Source organism: Siniperca chuatsi, linkage group LG8 (genome assembly GCF_020085105.1).
Source record: "Siniperca chuatsi isolate FFG_IHB_CAS linkage group LG8, ASM2008510v1, whole genome shotgun sequence".
In the NCBI taxonomy this organism is placed as follows: domain Eukaryota; kingdom Metazoa; phylum Chordata; class Actinopteri; order Centrarchiformes; family Sinipercidae; genus Siniperca; species Siniperca chuatsi.
In genome coordinates, this window is record NC_058049.1 from 24669888 (window position 1) to 24697359 (window position 27472).

A 27472-nucleotide genomic window follows, 5' to 3' on the forward strand; every position below is an offset into this window, starting at 1 on the left:
CTGGTCAAGGTGAGTCTGACTTTTTCTGGTTTCTCCCGCTCATGCAGGGAGCAGCGTTCCTGATTGGCTGAGAGTGTACTTTGGGCTGTACTTTGAACAATTTGACATTTCCTTGTAATGATAGTAAGGAGAAGGACGGGGACCTGCTAAAAACTATTTTCTAACCGTCTCACAAAAAAGGTACGTGTATTTTGGAAAAAGTATATATATTTTTGTATTATTATGTACACCTACAGTTATGAGTTTGACGAAGCATGACTTTGTCGTGTCAGCTGTTAACAGGACTGGTAAAACCTGTGGTCATATTAGTTTGCTTTACTAGTAACAACCTAGCTTACTTCAGGTAGCACCTGACAAATTAGTTTTCAGACCTAAGCTAAGTCTGAAGTTGGAGGCAGTTGTGAATTCATTCGGTGTTTAAAACTTAATGTAGCTGGCCGAAATGCCTTATCTAGTATGTTAAGTTTTGAACCAATATTTTCACAACCCTCTTCCACAAAAAAAAGAGTATTTGTTAATCTTACACCCTGATATGTAATTACATATATATGAACAGTGACTCATGTCATTTTAGAACACACTGTGAATCATTTCCCCTCTTTTCTGACCTACATTTGCTGATAAAAAGAGCTGTAAATAATTTCCTTTTTTGTCCATGGAGTTTCGCTATGAGCTACGTCCTAACGTAACTGTAGGACGTTCCTTACTCTCTAACACTGATATATTATGGGATTTATAATGACACATTAAATATATTTGGTATGTTATACTACGAAGTAATACAATACTAATAACATATATTATGGGATATCATTAGTTCGCGTAATCTATCCATGACCTTAAACGTTTTAACCATATCGTTACTGTAAACCGCTTCCAGGAAGAGCTAGTCTGGTTCTTGCGGTCAGTTTGAAACCATCGCGGTTTGCTGGTGTTGAGCAATAAGTTGGATTCCGTTTAAAACGGCTGCATAATTTAGCATCCTGGCTGTGTCAGATTACCTGAAGCAAATATGATATGATAATAACGTGACACCCCCTAAACGTGACATCCAATGAGTCAGAGCTTCTGCAGCCAGTAAGGAACCACAATCAGTGGATCAACTCGTTTAAAAAAAATTTTAATTAAAAAAAAAAAAATGTAAATCCTTCAGTACACGTGAGGGGTTAGTTCACCCAAATTACAAAATAAATTCTGCAGATAGCTTAGTTATCTCCTGGGGTCTGGGGTTAATATCTAATTACTATATATTACTAATTGACAGCGAAATCTGTGCCAAAATACCACATGTGGTGAGTGAGAAAAAGGTTTTTGTGATTTACGTGAACAAACCCTTTAAGGACTAGCTTAGTACCAAAAGATATAGCAGGGTTTCCCCCGCAGTGTTTTATATAGCAGAGCGGAGATGGGCCACCTCACCTGAAACAAAGACCTCCTCGCTAACATAAAAAACAAACATACCCTGTTATGTAACTGAGGGGACACGAGCAGAGGCGTTTCACAGCAAATGCAATGACTGTGACTGTTCTGGGTAGATCTGGGTGGCTGTCTACCCTGGCTAAACTACTTGTTTCCACTTACTACATTAGTCACTGCCTCTTATGTATTCATGCCTGTAGGAAGATGGCTGAGCTTCGTGGTGATGGTGACATGCAGAGTGGTGGGGACTCAGTGGATGCCTTTAAACTTTTTGAAAAGAGGTAATGATTGTACACGGATGACTACCCATGTGTTATGTACCTAAACCTGTATGCTCTGTCCATTGGAAATGGGGTAATAACTCTCACACGCCCACACAGGTGTTGATTAGAAAGATAAAGGTATGGTTTGTCATTCAGACACAATCAAAATAGGTGAAATCAGCTGTGTGGGTGTACCACGGGTGTGCAGGGCCATGAGTAGCATTTTCATGTAATCTCTCAAATTATTAAGTTAAGTTCGTCACCTTTGTGTATATAGACTCCTAGATGGAAGTTTCTGCTTTGTCTCTAAATCTAAGATGTAACGGGTTTAAGCATGAATCAGTATTCATACATACTGTATGGCCAAGTTTCTAAAGATCAGTACTGAAGTTGATGGCCACCATTTCCTTTCTGCCAATTTCACGATTTTATGTTGTCTTTTTTTACGTTATTTATTTGCTGTTATTCATTTATTTAGCAAATAATATTTTTCATCATCCTATAGTTGTCCACAAATGAAATCTAGTAACAGCTTTACCTCTTTGTCTATTATTCGGTTTGCCACAGTGTAGGCTATAAACCGTTGGCATACATTATAAGTAGAATAAGCAGAAGGAGCTGAATGTGCACTCAGATAGATGTGATAGATTTGAAAATGCTCCAAAAAAAAACACACACAAAAAACAAAGAATCTGCTCCACAATTTGATTTAGTTGTTGGAACATTTCTAACCAACTACCACTCCTTTGAAACACCACCCTATATAATGACATAACAAGCCTCCCAGGTTTAGATACCACTGAGCTGTCCAAACGTGTTAGAAAGGCTTCTTAAGTGTGATGGTGCTAAACAAGTTCCTCCGGTGTCAAATCATTTCAAAGCGCGTTCACGAGTCTGTGCGTGTGTGTGAATTTGCAGGCCGAATGCAGGCAGCAGTAAGACTGCTGAGGAAGTGGACTCTGTCCCCAGCAGCAGTGGCAGTAGAGCAGCAGCAGGCTCTGACCCTTACCGCTACAAGATGGACTACCCCTGCATCGGAACCTGTCTGATCATCAACAATAAGAACTTCCACAGTAGCACAAGTAAATGCCGCCATTCAGCAAGTCCCACACACACACACACACTGGTGCACACACCTGTCCATTTCATGGTCTCTTGCACAAGTGTTCTGTGAATTCAATAATATAGACAACCAACAATTCTCATGTGTGCCATCGCTTCACCCTACTAACTTTCTAAAACCATTAGTCATGTGCGATTTATACAGCTATTGGCCAGATGCCAGAGCTCCAAGCTGATCATGTTTTCCACATTTCTTACGTCCCTGCTTCTACCATTTTGTATGTTGAGTGCTTAGCTGCACCAATGGAGAGTCGGTATGCTTACAGAGCAGAGATGGGTGTGACTGAAGTCCAGTTCTGAGTAAAGGCTGTGACAGATAAAGTAGGTCTTTTCCACAGAAGACGTTTTGACGTGTCGCAGAAGGAAACGCACAAACACTGACATGAATGATGGCTGAATTCCATTTAGCTGCTTCAGTGTCAGGGTCCTGGTATTGTGCACGATGGCTGACTGTCACACTGTCGTGGCTTTCTGGTACACTTGAATAGAACAGAGCCATCGTTAATGTTATTAGTAACACAATGACATAAACACACGCAAGTTAGACAGCCTAAGCTGTCTGCTCTCCTGGCTCAACAAAATAAAGCTCCAATATTTGCTGTCCAAAGTTTCCGAAACAGGAAGTGTGACTTCAGAAGCTTCAGGTTATGTTGCATGAGTCTTAGCGTCAGTGCTAGGGAGCTTGCATCCCTGGTCTTTGGGTTATATTATAGACACTGAAAGTCTGCTGCATTTCTACGTGTGTGTTTGTGTGTCTCTCTAGGGATGAGTGCTCGGAATGGGACGGATATCGATGCTTCCACTGCTATGAAGGTCTTCTCTACTCTGGGCTATAAGATGAGAGTTGCCAATGATCTGACCGTGGACAAGATGAAACAACTGATGTTCAGTGGTAATACAGTTTTTCAATCATTCAAGGTTACCACTGCGGCTGCTCACAGTCACGTTAACCCTTTATTTAAAGGGACCAGTGTTGGTCCTCAATTATTAGATGACATTTATCTAGGCTGCATTACCACTGGAGCATGCAGCAACCACTAGATGGCAGCACATGAGTGTGGTTACTCTCCCTCATTAATGAGTTGAGTAGTCATCCATGTCAGACCTGGTGCTTCTTGCAGTCTGCAAACTAAAACTGCTAGATGCAAAAATTTCAGCACCGTCCTCAAGATACTATGTTGCCCAACAATTAAAAACGAGAAAGGAAAAAGTATCTGGACTGGTAACGTAACTCTTGTCTTGTTTTTCCGTCTGTTCTTGTGTGTTTCTAGTATCCCAGGAGGACCACGGGAGCAGTGCATCATTTGTATGTGTGCTGCTAAGTCACGGGGATGAGGGGGTGATATATGGCACCGACGGCTTTGAAAAGTTAGAAAACCTGACAAAGTACTTTAAAGGAGGTCGCTGTAGGAGTCTGGTGGGGAAACCGAAGCTTTTCTTCATACAGGTTAGTTAAATATACCCACTGTTCATCTTGCGCCATCACTTGCAATATGTGTCGTGACATGCTTGTACATCAGCTAGCTGCCAGTGTTCTCGGCTTTCTTGGGAATTTGGGGGATTTAGCTTCCTGCAGGGAGTTTACATTCTACACTAGAAAACATACAAATGATGGGTATTTTATAGGCTAATTTCCATATTTTTGACTCAATATATTTAAATTTGCCTATTTTTAGGTCAACACATGATTTTATATAAATATATAAAGGATTTGATATTTCTCCACCAGAATTTTACTCCTGGCAGAGTGGAAGAAGGCTTTGAAAAAGCTAGACCTTCATGTCGGAAAATAAAATATACAGGGGGAAAAAAAGCTGTTAACTGTGAAATAAAAGATGACGTAACAGTAATATCTTACGCTTTATTTTTTTTTTTCACTTTTTGATGCCAAGCTTCGAATAAAAGAAGTTGAGCATTTTATGTGTAAGTGCAAAAGTCAAAACCCTGGGCTGATTATGACACCTCACACATGACAGAGGTGTTCAGAGACTCCAATTAAATCTGAATCGCTTAAGGCACAGTTAACTTGTTGGATGAGAAATGATAACAGTCGCCACCGGGTTGTTACTGTAGCGTTCAAACCGCATGCCCAGTGTGCAGAGTCTCAGCACTACCATAAAACACTATCACAGTTAATGTGCCAACACATGGACTTCCTGACCTTTTTAGGCGTGCCGTGGTTCAGACCTGGATGACGGAGCCTTCATCGAGACTGACAGTGTAGAAGAGCAAACATCAGAGAGGATTCCTGTAGAGGCAGATTTCCTGTATGCTTATTCCACTGCTCCAGGTAACTAATACTGCTAGCGGTGTCCGGTTGATATTTTGGCCCTTTCAAAAAAACTGCATTATATTCACTAAATGCCACATGGGTAACTGGCTGACATAAACCTGGTATTCAGTATGTGTGCTAATACATGACGGCACGGTAATGCACTGTGCGCCTTTTCGTACCAGCGTTAACACAGTCAACTGTTCTGCAGGCTACTACTCATGGAGAAACACATTCAACGGTTCCTGGTTCATGCAGGCGGTGTGTGAGATGTTGCAGCGTTACAGCGGAAAGCTGGAGCTGATGCAGATCATGACCCGAGTCAACCACAAGGTGGCGTCACATTTTGAGTCTTCCTCCAACCTGCCTGGCTTTAGTGGCAAGAAGCAGATCCCCTGCATCGTCTCAATGCTGACCAAAGACCTCTACTTTCCTGTCTAGATTAAGGTAGACTTCACCGACAGGAAACTACACACCTGTGGGACAGTGACTGCTGGTATTACCAATTTTACCATTTCGCCTGATTTCTACTCTCCAGAGTCCTGTGGTGCATTGCATAAAGACGTACTTTATTAAATTACATTTTTTTGTTTTGTTATTTTTTCATTACATACACACATAGGCTCGAAATACACACACATGCATATGCCTTGTTCAAGGGCACCTCTCCAGTCCACGCTCCATACCAGAGTACCGGTCTGTGCTGGACTTGAACTGGCCCTCCTCTGCATTAGCTTTATTGTGACTACGTGGAGAACCCAGATGCACTGTCAGCCTAAGAACTGTCAGGATGAACGGGAAGCGGTCAGTGAGGTTTACGTAGAGCCTGAAGTGTTTTTTTAATGATGTTTTTAGTGTTGGGTCTTTTAGGAAAGCCTAAAGCAGTTTAAGTTCTATTATGATCTATATGATGCCTTTTCAATAAGCCTATTTCAGTGATTACACACTTGAACATTAGCAGAAGTGATGAACTGTGGACTAATTTTACTACATAAACACGTGTGTATGTTGGCGGTGGAGAGGAGGCTCACGTCCTATCTGTTCGGCAGCACCTAGAAGTTGCTCGACGTCCTCTCGGATCCATATTCTTCATATACGTTTACAACCTACCTATAATATTGTCGTCCTGAGTGTCAGTTCTGTAATTATCTTACTGTGTTGGTTATGTAGGGTGTCGCATGCTGTACAGATTGTAAAGCCCCTTGAGGGAAATTTGTGATTTGGGATATTAGGCTTTATAAATAAAATTGACTTGACTACCTGTTGTTGACTGAAATAGTTATGTAACCAGAAACTGCACTCTGTTCTGGTTTTGTAAGTGAGACTGAACTTAATTTGAGGAATTCTTCTTTCCACTGTAAAAAAAAAATAAAAAAAAAAATCTTTGAAAATGGTGCCAATGTGTACAGCGAGGTACTTTAGACACACCTCTTAAAAGCGTCCTTTGTTGGAAGTTGGCAGCACAATCAAAGTGGCATTGAACTAAAGCCCCAGCAGGAGTTTTGAATGTTGCATTCTCTTGCAGGCCTGCTTTGATGGACAAGCATTCAGTGTGTGTGTGTGTGTGTGTGTGTGTGTGACACGCGGAGAGCTGGAATTAAAAGAGTCTCTTGTGGGATAGCATTCAAACACACTGTGATGAAGGTTTGACATTTGCTACGTTTGATTAATTCCAAATGTGTGTTGTTGTTTTGGTTTTTTGTGTGTGTGTGTGTGTGTATGGTTCGATTCCAATGTCAGGACTTGACAATCTGGGTCTTCTTATCATTTTTAGCTTTTGTGTACCTTGTTGTAAAATATCAACTCACTCCCTGGAGTTTCTGGTATCAAGACTGACAAAAGCAATGAGCCTGCGGTGCACTTTGCTTTGGACTACAGTCAAAAAACTGTTTTTGCATGAATGATTAACAGTTTATGACAGTTATGTTTTGCAGGTTAGTGGCGGCGTGCGAACATGCAACCACTAGAGGAAGCCAGAGAAACATTCAGCGTGGCTCTGAGGGAGGGCCTTTAATGAATCAGCAGTCCTTTAAAAGTGCACTCCTCCAGGAACTGAAACTCTGGCTACATTTAACCCTTGATGCACAGATCGGACCATTTGGATACTGTTAAAATACAGATAAATAAGGTTTTCTCCATGGCAGTGTTTGATTCCACTTTGTCACTCTTGGTTCTCAATAATGTGGACAAGGGCCGGGGGGGGGTGGGGGGCATAGTGTGTCTACTACACTATACTACATGTCTTCTTTCCTGTCTGTATGTCTGCTTTTGTTTTTTTTTTGGCCCATCAGTCTTGCTGTTTAAGTATAAAACGTTCTGTCTTAGTTTTCCAGACCCCTCCCCAGTCTCTGCTGCAGCATGTGTGTGTGTGTGTGTGTGTGTGTGTGTGTGTGTGTGTGTTAGAAAGAGATAACCCAGACTTTATGCAGATCTCTGCTGGCCCAGAGGGCTGTGGCATGACCCAGTGTGACTGTTCAAAGCTGCTGCCTCCTGACACAGTTTACACGTCTTCAGTTTGTGGGTGTACCAGTATTTTTTCAAACATCCTATTTTCTGTTCCTGAATCTTTCAAAGGGCATTTCAGCTCCGCTGTGAACAATAAGGGCCACGTAGGGGCCAGCCAGTGGCAGAAATGACGACTTTCATGATCATAACTTCATCTGAAAATGAACGTAGCCTGCAGCTCATGCATTCATGGGTTTTGTGGACGCAGTAAGTGAAATAAAGTCATTCATAATGTTAGTCAGGATATAAATAAATAAATATGTAAACCTTTTCAAAAGCTTTAAAAAAAGTTAGTCTAATATAACTTTGGCTTTTACAACAGGAGAATACTACAAATGAATACATTTACATTACTGGTAGTATATTACCAATATCATCAGTAACTATAACATACAATTGCATTTTTAATCATGTGCAAATTGCAAACGGTGCCGTTTCAGCGAGCCTATTAAAAACGTTCTAACTGAAACTCCTGTGTTCAGTATTTAATGCGCCGTGCTCCGGCTTCGAACTGCAGGACATTAGTGAACATCTGCACTTTCCCAGTAGCTGCAGCTGCAGGTGGGGTGTTTCATCACGCAGAGGCCTGGACTTCAAGTTTCTGGTTTCGTTTCCAGCATCAACCGCGCAGAAACGTAAATGGTGGCTGCGAGGAGTCGAGTGGTGGGGGTGGGGGGTGGAGGAAGTGAAAATGAAATCCAGCTCAAAGATCGTCTATGTTTTTTGAAGAAAGCGATTCAAAAGTGGGCGTTCATTTCCCTCCCCGTGTGCTCCTCTGCAGTTAAACTTTGGCTACATGATCAGTAGCAGTAGACAGTCTGAGTTGATTTATTCAACCGTACATATCTTTAATGATAGGTATTTAGTAGTAGGAGCCCCTAAAGCTATAAAACATGAAATAACAAAAAAGAAATAACAACAAAAATCTTTAACTAGATATTGAACCAAAACTATAGGATCATTATATTGCCTGATAATAAGCCTATGCCAGTACATTGGTAGTGCAATACTCTTGTATTAGTATGGGAAGTATGAAGTATGCTTCATTCGAACTGCATAAATGAGTATTGAGAGTATCTATAAAATGTAGCAACTGTATAATGTATATATACACACAGGTACACGTGGCGAATGAATAAATAAATAAAGCACGGGAACAGGCTTGTGCTGATTTTCGTGGTCCCACGAAATAATAGCAGAGTGAGTCCTCTTCGCGATGCGTTTCTCCTAGGGAGCGCGAGCGCGCACGCAGCCAAGAAACTTCCGCGACGCCGCTCGAGATCGACCCAAAGCGAGAGCACGAGAGCAGGAGGGGGATTTCCAGCTCGAGCCCCCACTTCCCGAACCAGCCGTTGTTTTGCTTTCGGTCTGGACACAGAAACAGAAATCCACGACGGCCACACTTTCCTTCTTCTTTTTTTTTTATTAAAACCACAAATAAATTAACTTGTCCAACTTCAGCTGCGCTTGTTATTCTGACAGCAGGACTGTGAAGCTAACGTTACAGGCCGTCCAAACTGAGCAGGTAACATTTTATTTCCGCATATTAATGCTGTTGACTTGCGCTCACACCACACAGACTTCCTACAGGACGACATGACGGATCCCTAGCTCGCTGTGTAAGTGAAAGTAGTACTGTAGTTTTTCTCTGCGTTTGTTGCCTAGGTATGGTATTTATTTTCACTTTTGGCTCGGTTGTTTTAGGGTCAGCACGCCGGCAGACAGTAGACAAACAGACCGTGGTTAACTTTTGACTTGACATTGCTAACGTTAAATCAGACTTTGATCCCAAATAAACCTGTTAACGTTACAGAGATTTACCAAAAGTCAGAGGGAATATGGCTAGAGCCTGGCATTTGTTAATAGTTGATAACATGTCGTGTCAGAGGGACTGTTTTTGTTAGTTTGGCATTTTAAAAGTATTGTAGTTCCAACTGTGTTTAGTTATGTGAGGAGACAATATCCATGTTGTGTTCAGGCCTTCGTGCATGTGTTAGTAAATCAAAGCACTGGAAGGAGTCAGTTATTTGAACTGCATACAACTGATCCTGCTTTGCAACTTAGAAATGTCTTTTGTGGACATATATATATATACTGAATATTTGGGTGTTTGTAAGAAAACAGGTCAAGTCATGTGGAAACACTTCACTTACTTAAATGTGTATATATAATGTCATTTGTAACATACAAATGTACCATTAGACTTTGTGAGTTATAATTGTAATTACAGGGTTTAGCTATCATGCAGACATTGTAAATATTATTCATTACTCATATTCTTCACACTAATGCAATTTACCTACTAAATTTACCTACCTACTAAAAAAAAAAAAAAAACAAGGATAGTAATGGCCCTCATTGTGCAATCAGGAAAAAAAACACATTGCCACATAGTATTATTACAGCAGCGTTGTTCAGAAACTTGTTTTGCATGGCAGGATTTCTTACCTTTTTTTTTTTAATTTTTGCATTTTAACCCTGAAATGAATTACTAATGTTTTCACTAATACAGCCATACAAATTTCCAAATCAACATACTTGACCACCATAGCATATCCTATTTATACTACCGCCTTTTTAAACGTATGTTGGCCATAGTAATATAGAGCGTATGGTATTGTACTGCAGTCAACCTGTATGTACCGTATGCAGTGTTTCACTGAGCAGTAATCCGGATGCAGCTGGAAGTTTCAACCCTTTAGCTCAAACGGGATAATATTTAGTATTTGATGCTGTGCCATGTCACCCTGTTTGACCTGTTAGGGAGCTCGTTCTCATGTCAGGAGGCAGTGTGTTGGCTCACTGTACCGTGCACGGGGAGTGTCATGCTCACTGGCTGATCTCTCTCGCCGGACTTTGATCACATCAGACTACAGGGATCATAACCCTGCTCTTAAATCAAATGGGGAGCGGTGGGGGTGTGTGAAGATTGCGATGGCCGTTTTTTTAAACATGCTGCGTTCATTATCTTCTTTTAGTTCTTTCTGTTGTCCTCCCTCTTGCCTTTTCTTCTAAGACATAAGTTTAATCGAGACAAAAGGTCAATGTGGGGTTGCGGATAGGAGTGGACTACATGGCTGCAGTTGCAGACATGATTCGACAGTTTTATTTGTGAACAGTATTTTTTGACCCCTGTTCTTTACAACACAAATCAAACCGTGAACTTGGGCAGGAGTTTTTATCTTTACAAGCACCAACAAAATAGATTCAACTGTGCCCTTTGTTTTGCTCACAAACGATGATTGTTTGTATGAAAAAATAACCTCAAGTGGTTGCTTCCTCTCACATTGGTTGGCAGAGTAGACCACGTACCATGATGTTTTGATATTTGTATTGTTTCCTGTGCTAATTATAACCCTTTTTTTTGCTTTTATCATTAAATTAAATGTCATAATATACTAGAATATAGAACCTTTTGAAGAAAATTCTTTGAATTGTTACATAAAATGTAATCATTTTAATAGTAATAGTCATCACACATACAGATGTATAATATATATACTTGACTGTGTGTTGTTGTCTGAATTTGTGTGTGCTCACAGGACACAATGCCAGTAGAGAGAATGAGGATGCGGCCGTGGCTGGAGGAACAGATCGACTCCTGTCAGATACCAGGGCTCAAATGGGTTAACAAAGTAAGTGTACACTGATGCATGTATACACACACACACACACACACACTAATATTCAAGAGCTGACTAATTGTAAATGTCTCTAGGAAAAGAGAATCTTCCAGATCCCATGGATGCATGCTGCGCGTCATGGCTGGGACCTGGAGAAAGATGCTCCGCTCTTCATGAGATGGGCCATACATACTGGTAATACACAAATATCGAACAATGCACTCCGTGCTTCTCCTTTTCAGTGGTTTTCATCTCCATGCCTACCAGACACCACACCAGTTCAGTTATCAAAGACCCTTTCGATTTGCTTCATATTTTTAGGTAAGAAATCAAAATGATCAAGTGGCAGGAGTGTCCCAGGAAGCACACAGTGGTTCTGTAAGAGCAGAAAATCCCACCGCTCTTTGCTGCAGCAGTAAAGAGGAAAATGCATTAAAAATCAGCTAGATTCTTGCTTGCTTTTAAAAAAAATTAGTTTTGAATTGTTTGAAGAAAAAAGGGTTTGATCGTACTAGCTGTTGTCAAACTAAATAATAACGTTATTTGTATAGAACTTCTCCAATGTAAAACTGCTGTACAGAGGGATAAACAGGCTTTAAACATAAAAAAAACCAATGAAGCAAACCGAGTAACAGCCTCCTGTCATAGTTTGTTGTCTGTAACGGTATGATGTGTCCGACCCAACGAATCTACATAACAAAAAAGCATATTTTTGTTATTTTGTCTCATTTTATCTTTAGCAGAATCGTAAGCAAATGCAAGCTGAATAATGTATGGTGAAAATTAGAATTGAATAATTATTAACCTGGAGAATGATGCTTATTTTTGTGACGTAGGCCGTCTGTAGTAATAAATAACCACTTTGTCAATCTTCTGTGATTTTGTGTTTTCTGTGTATGTGTAGGTAAATACCAGCCAGGCATAGACCGTCCAGATCCCAAGACGTGGAAGGCTAATTTCCGCTGTGCCATGAACAGCCTGCCAGACATCGAGGAGGTGAAGGATAAAAGCATCAAAAAGGGAACTAATGCCTTCAGGGTCTATAAGATGCTCTCCTCCTCAGAGAGAAGCATGAAGAAAGGTGAGTGCTGCTGCTCATCCTCAGCTTGGTGTGGTGAAGAACTCTCACTTTTCTACATTTGATCTATTTCTCTTGAAAGGACCTATGTATAATTCCATATTTACTGTATTAAGACACTAAAGATATATTGTGGCGTTTAAATCAATTTCTGACAGGTGTGTGTCTGTGTGTCCATTTAGGAAAGAAGAAGACAGACAAAGAGGGGAGGCCCAAGGGAAACAAAGAGGTAGCTACACATGTAAAGGCCATTTTACACATGAAAGCCACAACATTTGCAGGATAGGGTTTGTTCACACTTGACTTAACCCTTTTAAATACATTTTATTTCTGCTCACCGTAAGTGACAGCACTGCTGAAGAACAACAGCGTGATGCAAATAATAACGCCACAAAAGAATAGTGCGTTTCTGATTTCTCACTCAGGCCTCGCAATTAATTGCGCACCCGGCTGGTTTGGTGACATGTTAGGCATCACAGAAATATTTGACTTTACTGCCTTTCTTCATGCCAAAGCGGAGCAAAAGATTTCTGGAAATCTTATTCAGTCCCGAGCCGGGAAATATGCAGAGTACCTAACATCAGCTCCGGCTCCTACATGACAGACGTTTGTCAGAGAGTAGGTGCAGTAACCAAGCGTTCCTCGCCCATTTGGTTCTGTCTCTACCATTTCCCATAGTGCATTTTCTTCTAGAAACATTCATTTTGACTTAACTTACAACTTAACTTAAAAGTACTAAATGTAAGCAATAATAAAGAATTAAATCAGCAACTGTTGAATGCTGAAATAAATCAACTTTTTTTTTTTATCAAGTGTTGAGGAATGAACATGAGTGCTAGTTTAATATTTGGCTGGTTAGTTGTAGTTGTGTGTTTTGGTCAGTGTAATTTGAAACGCTCCAGATTGTATCCTGGTGTTTATAAACTTCACTTAGAAGTATACTTCTATACTAAATGCCCGAGCAAGTCTCTGCACTGGGTCGCTACATCCCAGCTGTCTGTGCTGGTTATTATCACAGTTAAAATGTAATGGAGTTATATTGTGGATACTATGTTTAAATGGGCACGTGAGTATTGGTGTGCACGTAACTGGTTTAAATGAACTTCTGTGTTTTAGAAGTTTGAATTAAATGGCTTCTGCTCTATATGTACTGTTAATACAATTCTGTCACAGTGTGATGAAAAACATTAAAGTCCTTTTTGGACACAAACACTGCATGCACAATTGACAACATCGATCCTCCATAATTATCTTTCTCTTATTCCTCTCTCCGCCCGTCTCACCATCAGGTAGCTTCTCCATCTCCAGACAGGACTCCATCTGATGCTCCTGTTGGACCCATTGACTTCACCAAACAGGAAGTGATCAAGCAGGAAACAGTAGAGCTTACAGTGATGGACAACGCCTCAGGTACTACACCAATGTCTCCTTTATTAATGGTTGGTGGCTGTTTTGGGTCCTACCTGGGTTTCTATTTCTGCTTGGATGTGTTGTCATTGTGGGAAAGTAAGCACAGCCATATTGCTAGTTCCATTTGAATGTTTCTGGCAGTCTGGTTGTTGACTTGAACATATACAGCACAACAACTAAATACTAGCACATGCAGTATCTGCTGACTGTTTTCCTGTACTGGTAAGAGGTATGGTTTCCACCGTTTAAGAATAATTACAATTTAAAGCTTTGCCATGCAACCACAGCGGCATAGAGCTATATATGTTTTCGGAAGAGATCACATCTGGCTTTGGTGTTCAAGTTGTTCTCTAATGCCATGGTCAAAGCAGTTTTTTGAGTTCATAAATATTGAATAACTACACTTGGATTTTTGAGGTGTAGACGCTTTATTTTGCAACATTGGTTAGATGTGTAACTAGATCTTGCGACACGCTTAAGATATTATTATCAATAAATCATTAACTGCATTAGAGGGAATTCATGTGTGCAGCCTGTCGCAACATCTCCTGTCTGGCCATTCACAGCCATTCACAGTTCGGTAGAAGACCATGTGATCACCAGCGAGCAGCTTCCATTCGTCTGTCAGACGATTGAAGTGACCACAGAGAACGAAGAGCAGACTGTTAGCTCCTCCCACTCGTACCCGCTCCAAATCTCTCCCGTGTCTTCATGCTGCGGTGAGACAACACACACACACGCTCACACACACACACACACACACACACACACACACACACACACACACGTACGTGCACGCTGCACACATCACCCTTAGGTGTTGTAGTTTTTCAGAGCCACAGTTTTGACCACAGTTACAATCAAGCAAGCTTTTCTGGAACATAGTGGTTACCACACATACAAAGGAACAACTTACGAGGTTAATGGTACGTGTGTGTGTTAAAACACACAGCTAAATATGGCTGTCATGCTCAAATGAGGTATTGTTTTTTTTTTTTTGGTTCGGATTAATTGGTGTTGGAATAGCCAGCAAACAACAAAACTGTGGTTCTTATGGTGATCCCATGACCTGTTAATATCATGTCAATGTCATTACACCATCCCCTATTACATCATCCACCTAAAGTGTCTGCATGTTCTGTTTTACAGTCCCCGGGTCTTATCTTAAGTGGGGAACAGCATGGGCAAACCAGCTGAATGTTGAGAATAACCAACCATAGATGTGATCACGACTGCTAACAGTAATTGAATTCGACTTGCTCAGGCTGTTTTTTCAACTTGTAGTTGGAACAGCAGAATGGCTTTTGCTAGAATTAAATTCAAAACAATTTAAAAAGTGCACTTGGAAAAAAAAAAAAAAAAAGTCAAATTGTTTTTATTTTGTGACGCTCCATTAATTGTTTCATTACCACCCTGAGATCTGTTTACCTCAGCTCTCTATGTATCTGTCTTCTCTCTTTCCCAACCAGTCATTCAGGCAGAGTTGGCTCTACCAGTTTACAGTTGTAGTCATTCTTTCTTCCTCTCTGTGCGTTGAACTGTTCAGATCTTTCTCAATCGCTACCATGACTTGAAGAGTCTGGGTAAAAATCCTTCACATGTCCCTTCTTTTCTTATTTAATTTGCTTTAACATATACATTTTACTGTGCTATTGTGTGCAGGTGTTTGTTTTGTGCTTCTGTTTGCACTGTTTAAACAGTAGGACATGCACTGTTGGCTGTGAGCCTTGTCAGTATGGTTTTCTGGTTAAAATCAAGGTTTTATTGAAGTCTTCCTCTTTCTCCCGCTCTCCATATATTTCTCTATGCCTGTTTTTCTTCCTCCCTGTTGTATGTGATCTAAGGATGACTTATTACAAAATTGCCATTTCCTTAATACTTATAATGAACTGTTTATTCTACAGGCAGTGACACAGACAGTGACACAGAGGACACTAAAGAGGTGAGTCTCCCATAATAAACACTTATACACAAAGGAGAGAGTGATGAATCAAGTATTAACTGCTCTGATCTTTAGATAAACAGGTTTTTACCTGTTTCAACCTTACTGCTGAAACAGGGTGTGTGTGTGTGTGTGTGTGTGTGTGTGTGTGTGTGTTCCTTCCTGTAATGTTGTGAGACTGAGAAAGGGGAGGGCCTTGTCAGGAACTGGCTGTCAAACATTAACAGTTATGTGAGGTTATCCTTTGTAATACATCGTACCCACAGTGAACACACGCCCGCGCGCACACACACACACACACACACACACACACACACACACACTACCACTCTACTTCTTAATTATGCTGTAATATAGAAGCGCCTGTAAATCTAATCAGAATTGTCTGTTGTGAATAATAGTAGTCACTGAGAAATTGAAAGTTTTTGGCTTTGTTGGATACAGTAGCATTGGCACTTTTTATATGTAATGCATTCCAAAGCAACAGCCTGTGAAGCATATGATGTACACATATTTTGACTAAATCACAGAGGTGCTGATTCGGCTGAATGCTAATTTTTGCGGTGGTTTGTTTGGTGTTGTATTTACAATGTAATCTAGCACAATTTCACCACAACATGTCATACATTAGCCGCAGTCTTTGTGACGGACTGTATTTTCGCTCGTGCAGTTATGTTCCCTTCCTCTTCTTCTTCTTCTTCTTCTCCTTTTTCATTCTATTAACCGTCAGGGTATCAGCGCAGTCTGGAGGCGGGACTACAACACATCAGTTCTCAGGGTTCCCACATGCTCTCTTCCCGGCATGGCCACCTTCGTCAGCGCGAACAAGCCCAACTTCAGGGTCACCAGCACGCGAGACCCGGCCCCCCTCATCAGCTACCACACTGACGGCTGGACGCCAGCCTACAGCCAGAACTCTCTTGTGTCTGCGGCGGCCAGCCACACCCATGAGATGCGCGCAAGTGTCATTATGAAAACCTCTGATGTCACTTCCTCCTGACCTCTGACCCCCAGACGAGGGAGTATCATCACTGCTTCCAGGGCATAGGAATGACAGAGATTGTTTGTTTTCTCCATCAGGGCAGCGTGGAGCCTAAAGAGGGCGAGTTTCAAAACCTTTGATTTTATTGTAGCTTCTGTCTGGGCCATGAATTCTCTTTTCCTTTGAATTGGAGAAATTGCTGACTGGTGTTATCTAAATTCGCCATGGCTTGACTTGCCCACTAATTGGTGAGCACTAAAGCTCAATTTATTATTTCTGCTTCCATGTCTGCGAGGGTTCGCAGACCATCTGTGAGCAGCTTAAAATTTATGACCATGTGGACGATACACACGACAGACATGTATGCGGACATGTGGAATAAATAGAACTGTGTGTGTGTGTGTGTGTGTGTGTGTGTGTGTGTGCACGCCGTTGTCCATGTCCACATCTGTTTTGGACTATATCTGGCCTTTTAGACACCATAATCATCTGTGTGTCACTGGTAGTTCATTTTCTCTGCTGCTTTGTGCTAACACTTTAGCCTACACTGTGCCAAATGAAAGAAATTCACCACTTTGATTTAATGAAAGAAAATGTAGCTTTTAGTTGTGAAAATCCCAAAATGTTTTTTATTGCCCAACCTGTAGATTAACATATTTTTTTAAATGAATTATCTTTGAGTCAGTATTGCCTAGCTGTAGGTTTGAAACTACGCCCTCATATTCATCCACTGTGTTGTGATTTTAAGCTGTATACAGTCTCCAATCACCTAAAACAGTCCCTAATAGTTAATAATCACAGGAAGTTTTTGTATTTCATATACATTTTTTGAATCTCCTTCATAAAATTGCCAGATTGAGCCGCAGGGCATTAAAGATTACTCACCATTAAGTATTAGAACCAATTACCTGCTATCTCAAAATAGTGTAAGCTTAAGTGTTAGCATGTAACATTGCACCAAAGGCTTTACTGGGACACATGGATGGAACAAAGATTGTGTATTCCTAGAAGCAATCTGTCTTCATAACAGAGCAATGAATCCAACATTTTGTGAGAAATTACATCTCTGTTGGCAAACCAGCTTTACTCGCAGCAAGTTGCAAAAAGAATCAAAGGCATGTTGTTTTATCAAGATAAAGAACGACCATCATCATGCCCCGATTTGCCCTGCAGTGGAAATCAGCCGCGTGTGTGCGTGTGTGTGTGTGTGTGTGTGTGTCTGTGTCTGTCTGTCTGTCTGTCTGTCTGGAGACCTCAGGACAATGTACCCGCCAACACACAGACAGAACGACAGACTCGCTGACAGACTGACAGGCTGTGAACCGTGTATTCACTCTACTCCTGTCTCCTGGTGTTAATAATGTACATAGCTCATATGTATGTATGCCTGCAACCCACTTCAGCACCTAACGGACAGCACTGGCGTGTGTGTGTGCGTGTGTGTGTGTGTGTGTGTGTGTGTGTGTGTGTGTGAGAGAGAGAGGGAGAGAAAAAGCCTTATTGAAGATGCGTGCCTTTGATAGAGTGCGGCTGGATCTGCGCTTTAGTCTGCTAGTGACACTTGCAGGTAGCTTTCAGGAAGTTTATTTGTTTCAGTCGGGAGCATGGAGGCATGAAGAAGTGGTTAACATTGGCCATATTTCTGTGCACAGAGTCTTGACCTGGGTAATTGAGTACGGAGGGACTGAATCTCAGGGTTTCAGAGGTCCATCCAGTAACACCGAAAGAGAAGGCAGTGCAATCGGCAGTAAATTGCGTATTAAAAGTGAACACCTTGCTTGAACAAGAACAACGAATAGGGAAGTCTGGGCTTGAGATACATCCCAGAGGACTGTGTCATCAGCAGAGGCTGAGCTCTGTTGTTTCTAAGTCACACTTGTTTATACAGTCTAGTCTCTGAGCTCAAAACTTCCCATTTTCCAGTTGACTTTAGTGCCCAGATGTCGCAGCCCAAGTCTTTCTTTGTTTTGTTATTGTGCCCACCTCTCCGTGCTTCCTAGCTTAGAGTACAGTGGCCACTAGCCTTAATCCTGAAGTCTTAAAGATAAAATAAATGCAACGAATGATGAACTATGGCAGCAAATGGAAGATGTTTCTTGTTTTAATGTCTGTTTTATAAGGGATTATCGGAGCAAGCTCAATGGTTTCAATATTATTTAGCAAAATATCATTTACCTAAAAAAAAAACAAAGTTACCAGAGTATGAACTAAAGCTACTTCTGTTAGCAGCTAGCAGGCCAAAGCACAGTCCTCATTCCCAGCCGGCCTCCAGCAGAGCTCCAGTGGGAACAGCGCTCTAAGTTCCTGTAGGACAAATAGGAATCTGCCATGATTTTGAACCAAACCACTAGAGATTAACACTGGACGCACATTACTATCATGGTGAATTTATTTAAGATTCTCATTGAATCAAAGGGGCTTGGCCTTACTTCATAGCAGACGCGGAATAGGCTTTGTTTTACCAAATGTTTCTTCATGTGCCTTTTTATTGTTAGTAACATCACATACTGAAAGATTGCTTCTATTTCTCCGTGGTTACACTTCGTGATAGTTCTCGGCGGTAAGGCTGCTCAGCAGGCTGCAATACACAGGCAATATTTAAAGCAATGTGTGCTAATAACTTTCTCAACAGTCATTACATACATCTGCCTTTTTTTTAACCATACATTTGTCCTCGTGAGCCCTTTTGTCTTCAGCAATGTCATAGTGGTCACATCCTCTCTGAGCGTGATACTGGAAAATAACAGTTGTGATTTGTACCACCCTGCAGTTGTAGTGACCAAATCCGATGCTGTTAATTGTTTGTGAAACTTAAATGTGCCTAATTAGGTGTTGTATAAACAGCATGATCCATATTAGGCCATTACACCTGTGCAAATGTATTGAATTCAATTTAATTTTTACGTTTTCAGTATTGAAGCATGGGTTGAGTTCTAAATGATCAAGACTTTCTAGTTGAAAAATCAAATATTCAGAACCCTCTATAATTCACATCGCCTCAAAAACCCTGACCAAGTTCTCATAAAGAGGTATAGCGAGGATTAACTGAAGTGCACTTATAACTATCCGTTTCTGCTCCGTTATGTGTACAAAAAGGGATGCCATCGCAGCCGGAAGTCATCGGTGAAAGTTGGACGTCGGGGACATATAATAATGTTATCAGAAAGTGATCCATCATGTAGTTGTTGATCTTTCCAACCTGCTTTTGCTTTCTGTGATTCAGAGCCACTGAATCGCTGTTCAGTTACAACCGAGGCGTGTCCGTGTGCGCTCGGAGCGCACCGTAAAGGAAAAATATAACCATTCAGTTCAAAGGGGTGAGGGGGGAGAAGTAATTGCTCAGTTACTGTCGCACCTGTTTATTCTGTGTACATTATGAAAACTACATGTGAATCAACATGTAAATCTGAATAAAGACTGTTTTTGTATTTATACGTATGTTTAACGTGCTTCATGACATGTAGAAGGAATTCAAATTGCTGACAGTTTATCTTGTGCTCTCATAAAGATCAGAGTCCAGTTTTATGATTTATGGGAGACTCTGAGAACTTCTATATCTGTTGAAGTCTAGTAAAAACAGTTGAAGGACATGTTGCCTGTCTTTAGTGGACAAATGGGGTTCGAGCTTAGGTTTGATAAGAAATAAAGGTTTGGTGCAGAGGTATGCAAATTAGTACATGTTATGACTGCACAAGCATATCAAGGGGGATGTGTGCTGAGTGGAAAATACTTCTCGTGTGTGGTTTAGATTTTTGTAAGAGCTGCTGCCTCCTTGTTTCTCACACACACACACAGAGCTCATTCAGTTAAACCAGAGCCCTAACTGCTGTTTCAGTTTCAGTTGCTGTTCTCAGTTCTTAATCTACTTCCTGTTCGTCTCTGAGGCCTCGGTGGATAGCCTGCCAGTTGCCTTGACAACTGCTAACCGCATGCCATTAGTCATAATAAGCAGTCTGTCTTTTGTATGGTATTGCTACTATATTTTGCTCTCTTTCAAAAGTATCCACGTCGCCTTTTCCTCCCTCCTGTCCTCTGCTTTCATCTTCTAGACAGGTAAGAGCCGTCTCAAAAAGTCCCTACTCTGCTTTCCATTCCCTCTGACATGAGTTCTTCAAATACTGGAAGAAACAAAAGAAGCAGCTACTTTTAAAAATGTCCCTAAGTATTCTTCGGTGGACAGTGTCAAAGCGAATCCCCTCTTGGAGTTCATTCATCTTGATAGCATGCTCAGCAAAGCCAAATCAAGCCCCCTGCTGTCATTTTCAGGCCATAGCAAAACAAATCTAGAAGAAGGCAAACTTAGTCATAGTCTTGAGTCATTTCCTTAAAAAAAAATCTACATTCATATAAGGGGTAAAGGTTTATAATGAGCCAAAACAGGAAGGTAAACCATTCTGGAAACAATGAGCAGGCAGAAGGCTCTGCAGTTATGTCTCACTTATGCCATCTAGTGATTAAAAGTAAAACTGCAGCTTTATTTCTCTGATGAAGGAGGGACCGGAGGGCTGCACTTAACATCAGTGTTATGCTTATCATTATGTTCAAATATTGAAACAAGTTCCTGTAGGAATATTATATTATTTAAAATATTAAAGTAGAACCAGAAGAGGAGCAGTGCCTGTAAATATAAGATGAAGTGCAATAAGTATATGAAGTCACACACAACAGCCACAACCCTTAGTTTGGTTTCAGTGTTAGCTTGGTGCTTTGAAAATACTGCTGTCTATAATCTAATGACAAAAGTGAAATGCAATGTTGCACTAAAAGTCTAGCGTGAAAAATAAAAATTAGAAAAAGACGTATAAAGGATAAAAATTCAAGAAAATATAAATATATGTTAAAATGTACATATGTTGCAACTGTAAGGCAAACTGGATTTTGTACACACTCAAGTTCACAGAAGACGATGTGCTGGAAGAAGTAGGCCTACTCATATATTTGCCTCTGAATTGGAGTGGAGTAAAGTATAAAGTAGCAGAAAATGGAAATATTCAAGTAGTACCTCGAACTTGTACTTAAGTAAAATGTGACTTTCCACCACCGGTTCAAAATGAATACAATACAATATTTGATATGCTGTAGTCCACGTTATACTATATAACGGCATTAATCATCTTATACTTACTGTATACTGTATACATATTGTATATTGTATCCGAGTTAAAGTGCACCTACACATGTATAGATCATATGCTGCATTGTGACAACATGAATGGAAACAGTCCAATGTGGAGTATGGGCCAAATTCACTTACATTCAGATTCAGTTGTTGTTTTTAGTCTCACCCTAATAAGTCACACTGAACTGCAGGAAAACACAGCTGAGGTTCACTACAAAATGCAGCACACAAGCGCAAATTTGCAATAGCTGCATCCACGCATTCATGCATTCACACACACACACACACACAAACTCGCAAAGACGCTCCTCTTAGGCATCACATGTTCTAAACTTCAACACGCATCATAAATGGATTTTAATTTTTTTTATTTGTTATATCTTCTCATCTCTCATCCTTTTTCAGTTCATCCAGCTGCCGGCTGTGGCTCAGGTGGTAGAGCGGGTCGTCTTGTAATCGGAGGGTGGCTGGTTCGATTACAGTACGGTGTCTTTGGACTCTGAACCCCAAATTGCTCCTGTGTATGGGTGAGCTGTATTGCTCCTGCTGAGCAGTTGGCACCTTGCATGGCAAGGCCATCAGTGTGTGAATGGGTGTGAGTGACAAGTGTTGTAAAGCAAGTAAAGTGAACTTTGATACGTCCATCCATTTGGAAGTTAAGCGCCTTTCCGTGATAGGCCACACCTTTTAGCCCATTGACATGAACACGAACACACACTTGATGCCAAATTTCAGCCTCCTAGGGGCGATAACTGTAGCCACCAAAGGCTGCATTCTTGTGGACCAACTGACCAACCGACAGAGCGAGCTATAGAGCTGCTGGGCGCCGCTAAAAACATTCTTTTCAAAGGCAGCTGTATTGTCTTGAAGATGTTCCACCACTCATCCAAGATCAGTTCTACTCACTGGTGGGAAGTTTGACTTATGCTTCCGCTTCAGAAGCTACATGTTCAGGCTCTGTGATTGGTCAGCCTGTGTTTTTCTCCTACATGTGATGCTGATAGTGAGGACAACATGGAGATGGTTGAGGACGGGCTCAGTACTCATCTCCTTTTCAGTAATTCCAGATACGTGTATTTTGTGATCTTGCAGGGGCCGATCCGGTACGATCCCTCTCCTTGCTGCGATTGTCACTTTCTGTCACAAAGAAAATACAAACACGTGTCCCAACATTATCTTTGGTGTGTCTCTTCTCGAGTCTCGCAGTTGGGTCACAACAGCTTTTTGTGCCACCAGAGAGGATTTGATCTCCTGGATTTCCGTGAGCCTTGCCTTGCTCTCGTGGGTTAGACGAATACTTTCCTTACAGCTTTCTGCTGTTGGGACTGAGCTGCTGCGACAATCTGCACACTCAAGATCTTGTTTTTTTTTCGTCAATCAGGTCTGCAGACATCTGGTTTGCCTTCGTCTTCAGCAAGACCAGCTGATGGTCTTTAGTTCTGATCCCTTGTTGTTTCTGTCCCAGGATCTCGGAGGCGTCTTTGCGCAAGCGTCTACCTTAGAGCTCAATGATGCGGCCCTGAAGCTCCTGGATTTCCTTGTTTTTCTCCTGAGCCAGCTTGTCGTTTGCTTCTACTTGCTCTTTCAGCTTGCGCTGCTTCTTAGCGGTCTCACAGCTTTGGAGCTCAGACGCCAGAGTTTCCACCTTTAGTCCGGCTATTGCAGAGTTCGACCGCTCTTCTGCGAGTGTAGCCTGAAGGTCAGAAATGACGACCTTCCTCTTCTGCAGAGACTTGTGCAGAGCTGCGTTGTCTTTCCTCACGCAATGCCTTCTCAAGCATAGCAGTTGGGGATTTTTCCAGAGCCAGAGCTTTTTCAAGAGTAGCTGTCGATAATTTCTCATTATACAAAGCTTCCCTCGAGCCATTTTTTCCCTTTTCAAGGCCATTTTCAGTTTGGTTTTTGAAGACTTTTCCTTCTGTAAGGCATCCTGGAAAAGAGCTCTGTCAGATCCTTCTTTCTGCAACATTTCCTCAAGGGCAGCTTTGTCTTCTCTCTCCTCCTCCAGGTCTTTCTTCAGAAGATCCACTTCATGAAGGTCACCCGTCTGGACAAATTCAGTTGGTTAGAGACACATCTGCAATCTGCTTGTACATTGTATAATACAATTATACATCTTATTTGAGGCTGTGGAGCGCAGAGAACTTTAATTCTCCAGGTTTTCACAGCCGTCACATGAAATGCCTCCAATGATTTCCTCGTCACTGTTTGCGCACAGGATGTCTACAGTTTTGAGGGAGGTGCAGGAGTAAAGGTTCATGACTGCTCGCACTGGTCCATCTGAATCTTCATCGATGACATCACTCACGGGGGAGGGGGAGGGGGGAGAGGGAAAGGATGGAGGCAGTTTTTACATCCTCCTCCTGCTGCAAAGAGAGGACACGTCGTGTAAATATAAAACCCTGTTGTAAAATACAGACAAAATTGCAGCCAGGCTGTTTGTATCTTCAGGGTGGATTCCCGAGGTCACAGGTAGATGGAAAGGCTTGGATAAGAATCAGAGGATCTGCAGTCTTTGTAATGACAACCTTCTGGGAGACAAGTATCACATTTTGTAATGTAAGAACATAAGCATAATGGATTATAGAGAAAAGTACTCGTAACACAGTGTTTTTATTTTGTTTGTACTCCAAATCACGCAGTCTTGGTCTTGAGTTCAAATAAATCTTAAACTGGGAATATGCAACATAAAAGCACAGAGCTGATATAATGAATGTCTTAAAGGAACAGTTCAGCATTTTGGGGAAAACCCTTACTAAATTGGCTTTCTTGTTGTGAGTAGATAACAAGATTGATACCACTCTTGTATCTTTCAGTTGAACATGAAGCTAAAGCCAGGAGATGATTTTCTCAGCAAGAAAGCAAATAAGTATATCTCCTGAAATATCAAAATATTCCCATAAAACTGGATTATGACACCAGGACCTTCTTCAAGACAGGGCCTGAGGAGTAGGTGATAAAGCAGGAGCTTGAAAAACAAACAAGTAGGAGATACGTTTGTTTCAGTGGAGGCTGTTAAAGTCATAAGCTAGTAAAATGTATGCACTCAACATGTCAAAATTGTTGTGTGACTTTTTCTTCAGGTAGCATTTCTTCTGCATGTTGTCCTGTGAAGATAAAGTTGGCAAGTCCCTAAAACGAGTTTCATATTTGTTTGAAGAATAAAGTGTTTTGAGTATAGATTACGTCAGGCTCCCTTGTTCTGTATGACTTCAACTGTTGTGGGATTGGCCAAGGGTTTCATGTGTTTGATGACAATAACACAATGTCGAATTTCTATTAGCTTTCTGCTTCAGTGGTTTTGTAGTTTCCTCGATATCATATTCTTACTTTGTCAGCTCTTTTTCAAACATCAAGATGATTGATACCTTACTTAAATTATTTCATAATACTTAGCCTTTATATCCTGTGTTGTGCAAAGCTAGGCCATACCATCAAAGAGCTGAGTGCACATATGACATTGATACTGATTTTCTGTGAGACAGCAAATAAGACCTGGGGTGCTAGATGAGAAATGTGAGTCCCAAAGTATTTCTTCATATCATTTTTAAATTCATCTACATGTAGCCTTGTGCACCCAATGCTGTTTCATATTGTACCTTATGATCTGTCTTTATATTATACAGTATTTTAGAAATTTTCTCCACTTGATGTAGACGTACAACTATTTTTAAGTTTAAACTGTACTGTTGCTGTGACATCCAAACAACCCTTAACACAGCAAGCTGCATAACATCATGTTAGCTTGATTAGCTAATGTATGAAAAAAAACTTTCGTTACTACTGTAAACCTGAATCTGTACCTACTCTGAATGTACCATCAAATGACTACAGAATACATTTACAACAATACATTTTTTTCCTCCAGAGATTGCATTCCTCTCAGTTAGCTAACATGCTACATGTAGCCTTCTGCACTTAAAGCTGTTTCACTTTGCACGTTATTTTCTGTCCTGCATGTTTTTAAATCATCTCCATTTGGTACAGAGGTTGTCAAATTGTTAACAAGTTCATATAAACCAAACTGTTGTGTTACACAACAACAAATAACCTTGAACATTCCCACTGATAGCAGGCTGCTAACATCATATTAGCCCGATGGACTGAGTAGCTAATGTATGAAGAAAGTTGGCCTTGGCTACTACTGGAACTCTGAATCTGTTGCTACTGTGAATGTGACATTCCTGCACAGCAGTTTCCTGCCCTACATAAAAATGACTACAGAATATCATTATTATTCCCTTAGTCATTGCAAATAGACCTATTATTGCCTCCAGCTTTCAGACACATTGTGACTTAGCTCAGTAGCTTAGAAAACCTTTTCACTGAATTCACTGTGATAAAGTTATTAAATTACGATAAACTATCAAATCAATAGTGTAACCTGCCACTACATCAACAATAACAGATACATCTACATAAAACAATATTAACCTACAATGTAAACTCGCACAACAGATTTTAATGGTTCACTGGCCTCGTAAACACAACACTGACATATTATCACCTTCTAAATTTGGTATGGCGAACATGTTAGCAGCTAGTAGTGGCTTATTTACACATCCAGCAGACTGGAGCAACATTAGCATTCATTTGGTTCATTTTGTTTGTGTCCACATGCTGAATGCAAGTCCAACATTCACTCGCCTTAGCTCTGTTTTGGTCTCCACCAGCTCTTAAGTGAAATATCTGGCTATTTAGCGGCTAAATGCTCCACTATGTTCACCAGCATAGGCGCTAACTTTGTCTGTTTTTCGTTTGGTGCTGGGCACGAAGTGTACAGTGGAGCTTTTTTCCCCCGCTGAAAACAGCTGCATCTGGAAACATCTCTGATGAGAGCGTTGAGACTGAACCAAAACAGTAAAGTTGCGGGCTATGAAACCAAAACAATGAGCTGAAAGACGCTGAAACACTCAAATTCAGAATCAGTAAGTACAATAAGTAGAACTTGCTTCATGTTTGGATTGAGTTATTGGCTTCTTCTGCCTAAGTGAATGGAAAAACTCATTCCACCACACTGTATTGTCAAAATGTGCAAGTGTGAACAGGTCTGCAGAGCTGAAAATGTTGCCGCAGCTTCATTTGGCCCCCAGACTTTCAGCTTAGCAGTGAGAAATGCTTCTTTTACAACATGCTGGCTGCCACCAACACACTCCTCTGAATATCAACAAATGCCTCAGCTTTCATATGTTTCTATATATAAAACAGTCTCATATGACAAATCAAAATTGATGTCTCTAAGCTTGCAGGAATAACGTGAAGTCAGATTATGTGTTTTATTTATTATTGAGAAGGCAGGAGCGAAGATATGAAGACAGAATAGCTAAAGCCTTGAAGGGGGGTTTGATTCCGGGCCCGCAGGGGAATGTAAGGTTTCAGAGGAGGGAGTTACAGCAACAATACACAAGAGACAAGGAAATCATACTATCTGGAAGCTGCCACTCCTGTGCTCTTGCTTCTTTTCCTCATTCCTCTCCTTGCTTCTACATTTCTTTATATCATTCTCATAGGAATAAGCTTACTGATGTTACAGTAGGTACACCAGGTGGAGGGTATATGTGCATATGTCAGATATACATACACGTACATACTGGGCGTTGAGATGCTTTCACTTTGCTTATAACAGCAGCTATATGAGCTTCCTGAATCCCGTCTGTTTGTGACTCTATGCTTGGCTTAATGTGTCTGTATATGTGCGTTTTAAAGTGTCCTCCATCTGACTGCGGAGGGCTGGCAC

The 27472-nt window shown here is 41.0% G+C and overlaps 2 protein-coding genes across 10 annotated transcripts in view; both read left to right on the forward strand.

The window, feature by feature from the left end:
- The first annotated feature begins 42 nt into the window (after window positions 1–42).
- LOC122879777 (caspase-3-like) lies at window positions 43–6337 on the forward strand. Its single transcript, XM_044204194.1, has 7 exons — window positions 43–180; window positions 1620–1700; window positions 2601–2764; window positions 3568–3696; window positions 4076–4251; window positions 4974–5094; window positions 5288–6337. Exons 2-7 carry the CDS (start codon window positions 1624–1626, stop codon window positions 5515–5517), a joined length of 897 nt encoding a protein of 298 aa, XP_044060129.1. The 5' UTR covers window positions 43–180; window positions 1620–1623; the 3' UTR covers window positions 5518–6337.
- A 1216-nt stretch (window positions 6338–7553) lies between these two features.
- Window positions 7554–27472, forward strand: part of LOC122879776 (interferon regulatory factor 2-like) — a 54627-nt gene continuing 34708 nt past the window's right edge. Inside the window, exons 1-9 of one of the 9 annotated variants that reach the window (XR_006378786.1) lie at window positions 7557–7788; window positions 11124–11216; window positions 11300–11399; window positions 12109–12285; window positions 12465–12511; window positions 13572–13692; window positions 14259–14411; window positions 15597–15634; window positions 23744–26663. Coding sequence is in view for 8 of the 9 variants with exons in the window: in XM_044204185.1 (XP_044060120.1) it covers window positions 7771–7788; window positions 11124–11216; window positions 11300–11399; window positions 12109–12285; window positions 12465–12511; window positions 13572–13692; window positions 14259–14411; window positions 15597–15634; window positions 16365–16634 (1017 nt within the window). In the remaining variant the exon portion in view is untranslated. Of the gene's footprint in view, window positions 7789–8832; window positions 9201–11123; window positions 11217–11299; window positions 11400–12108; window positions 12286–12464; window positions 12512–13571; window positions 13693–14258; window positions 14480–15596; window positions 15635–16364; window positions 20051–23743; window positions 26664–27472 lie in introns of those variants that run through there. The other 8 variants (XM_044204185.1, XM_044204187.1, XM_044204188.1 and 5 more) reach the window with 8 other exon arrangements.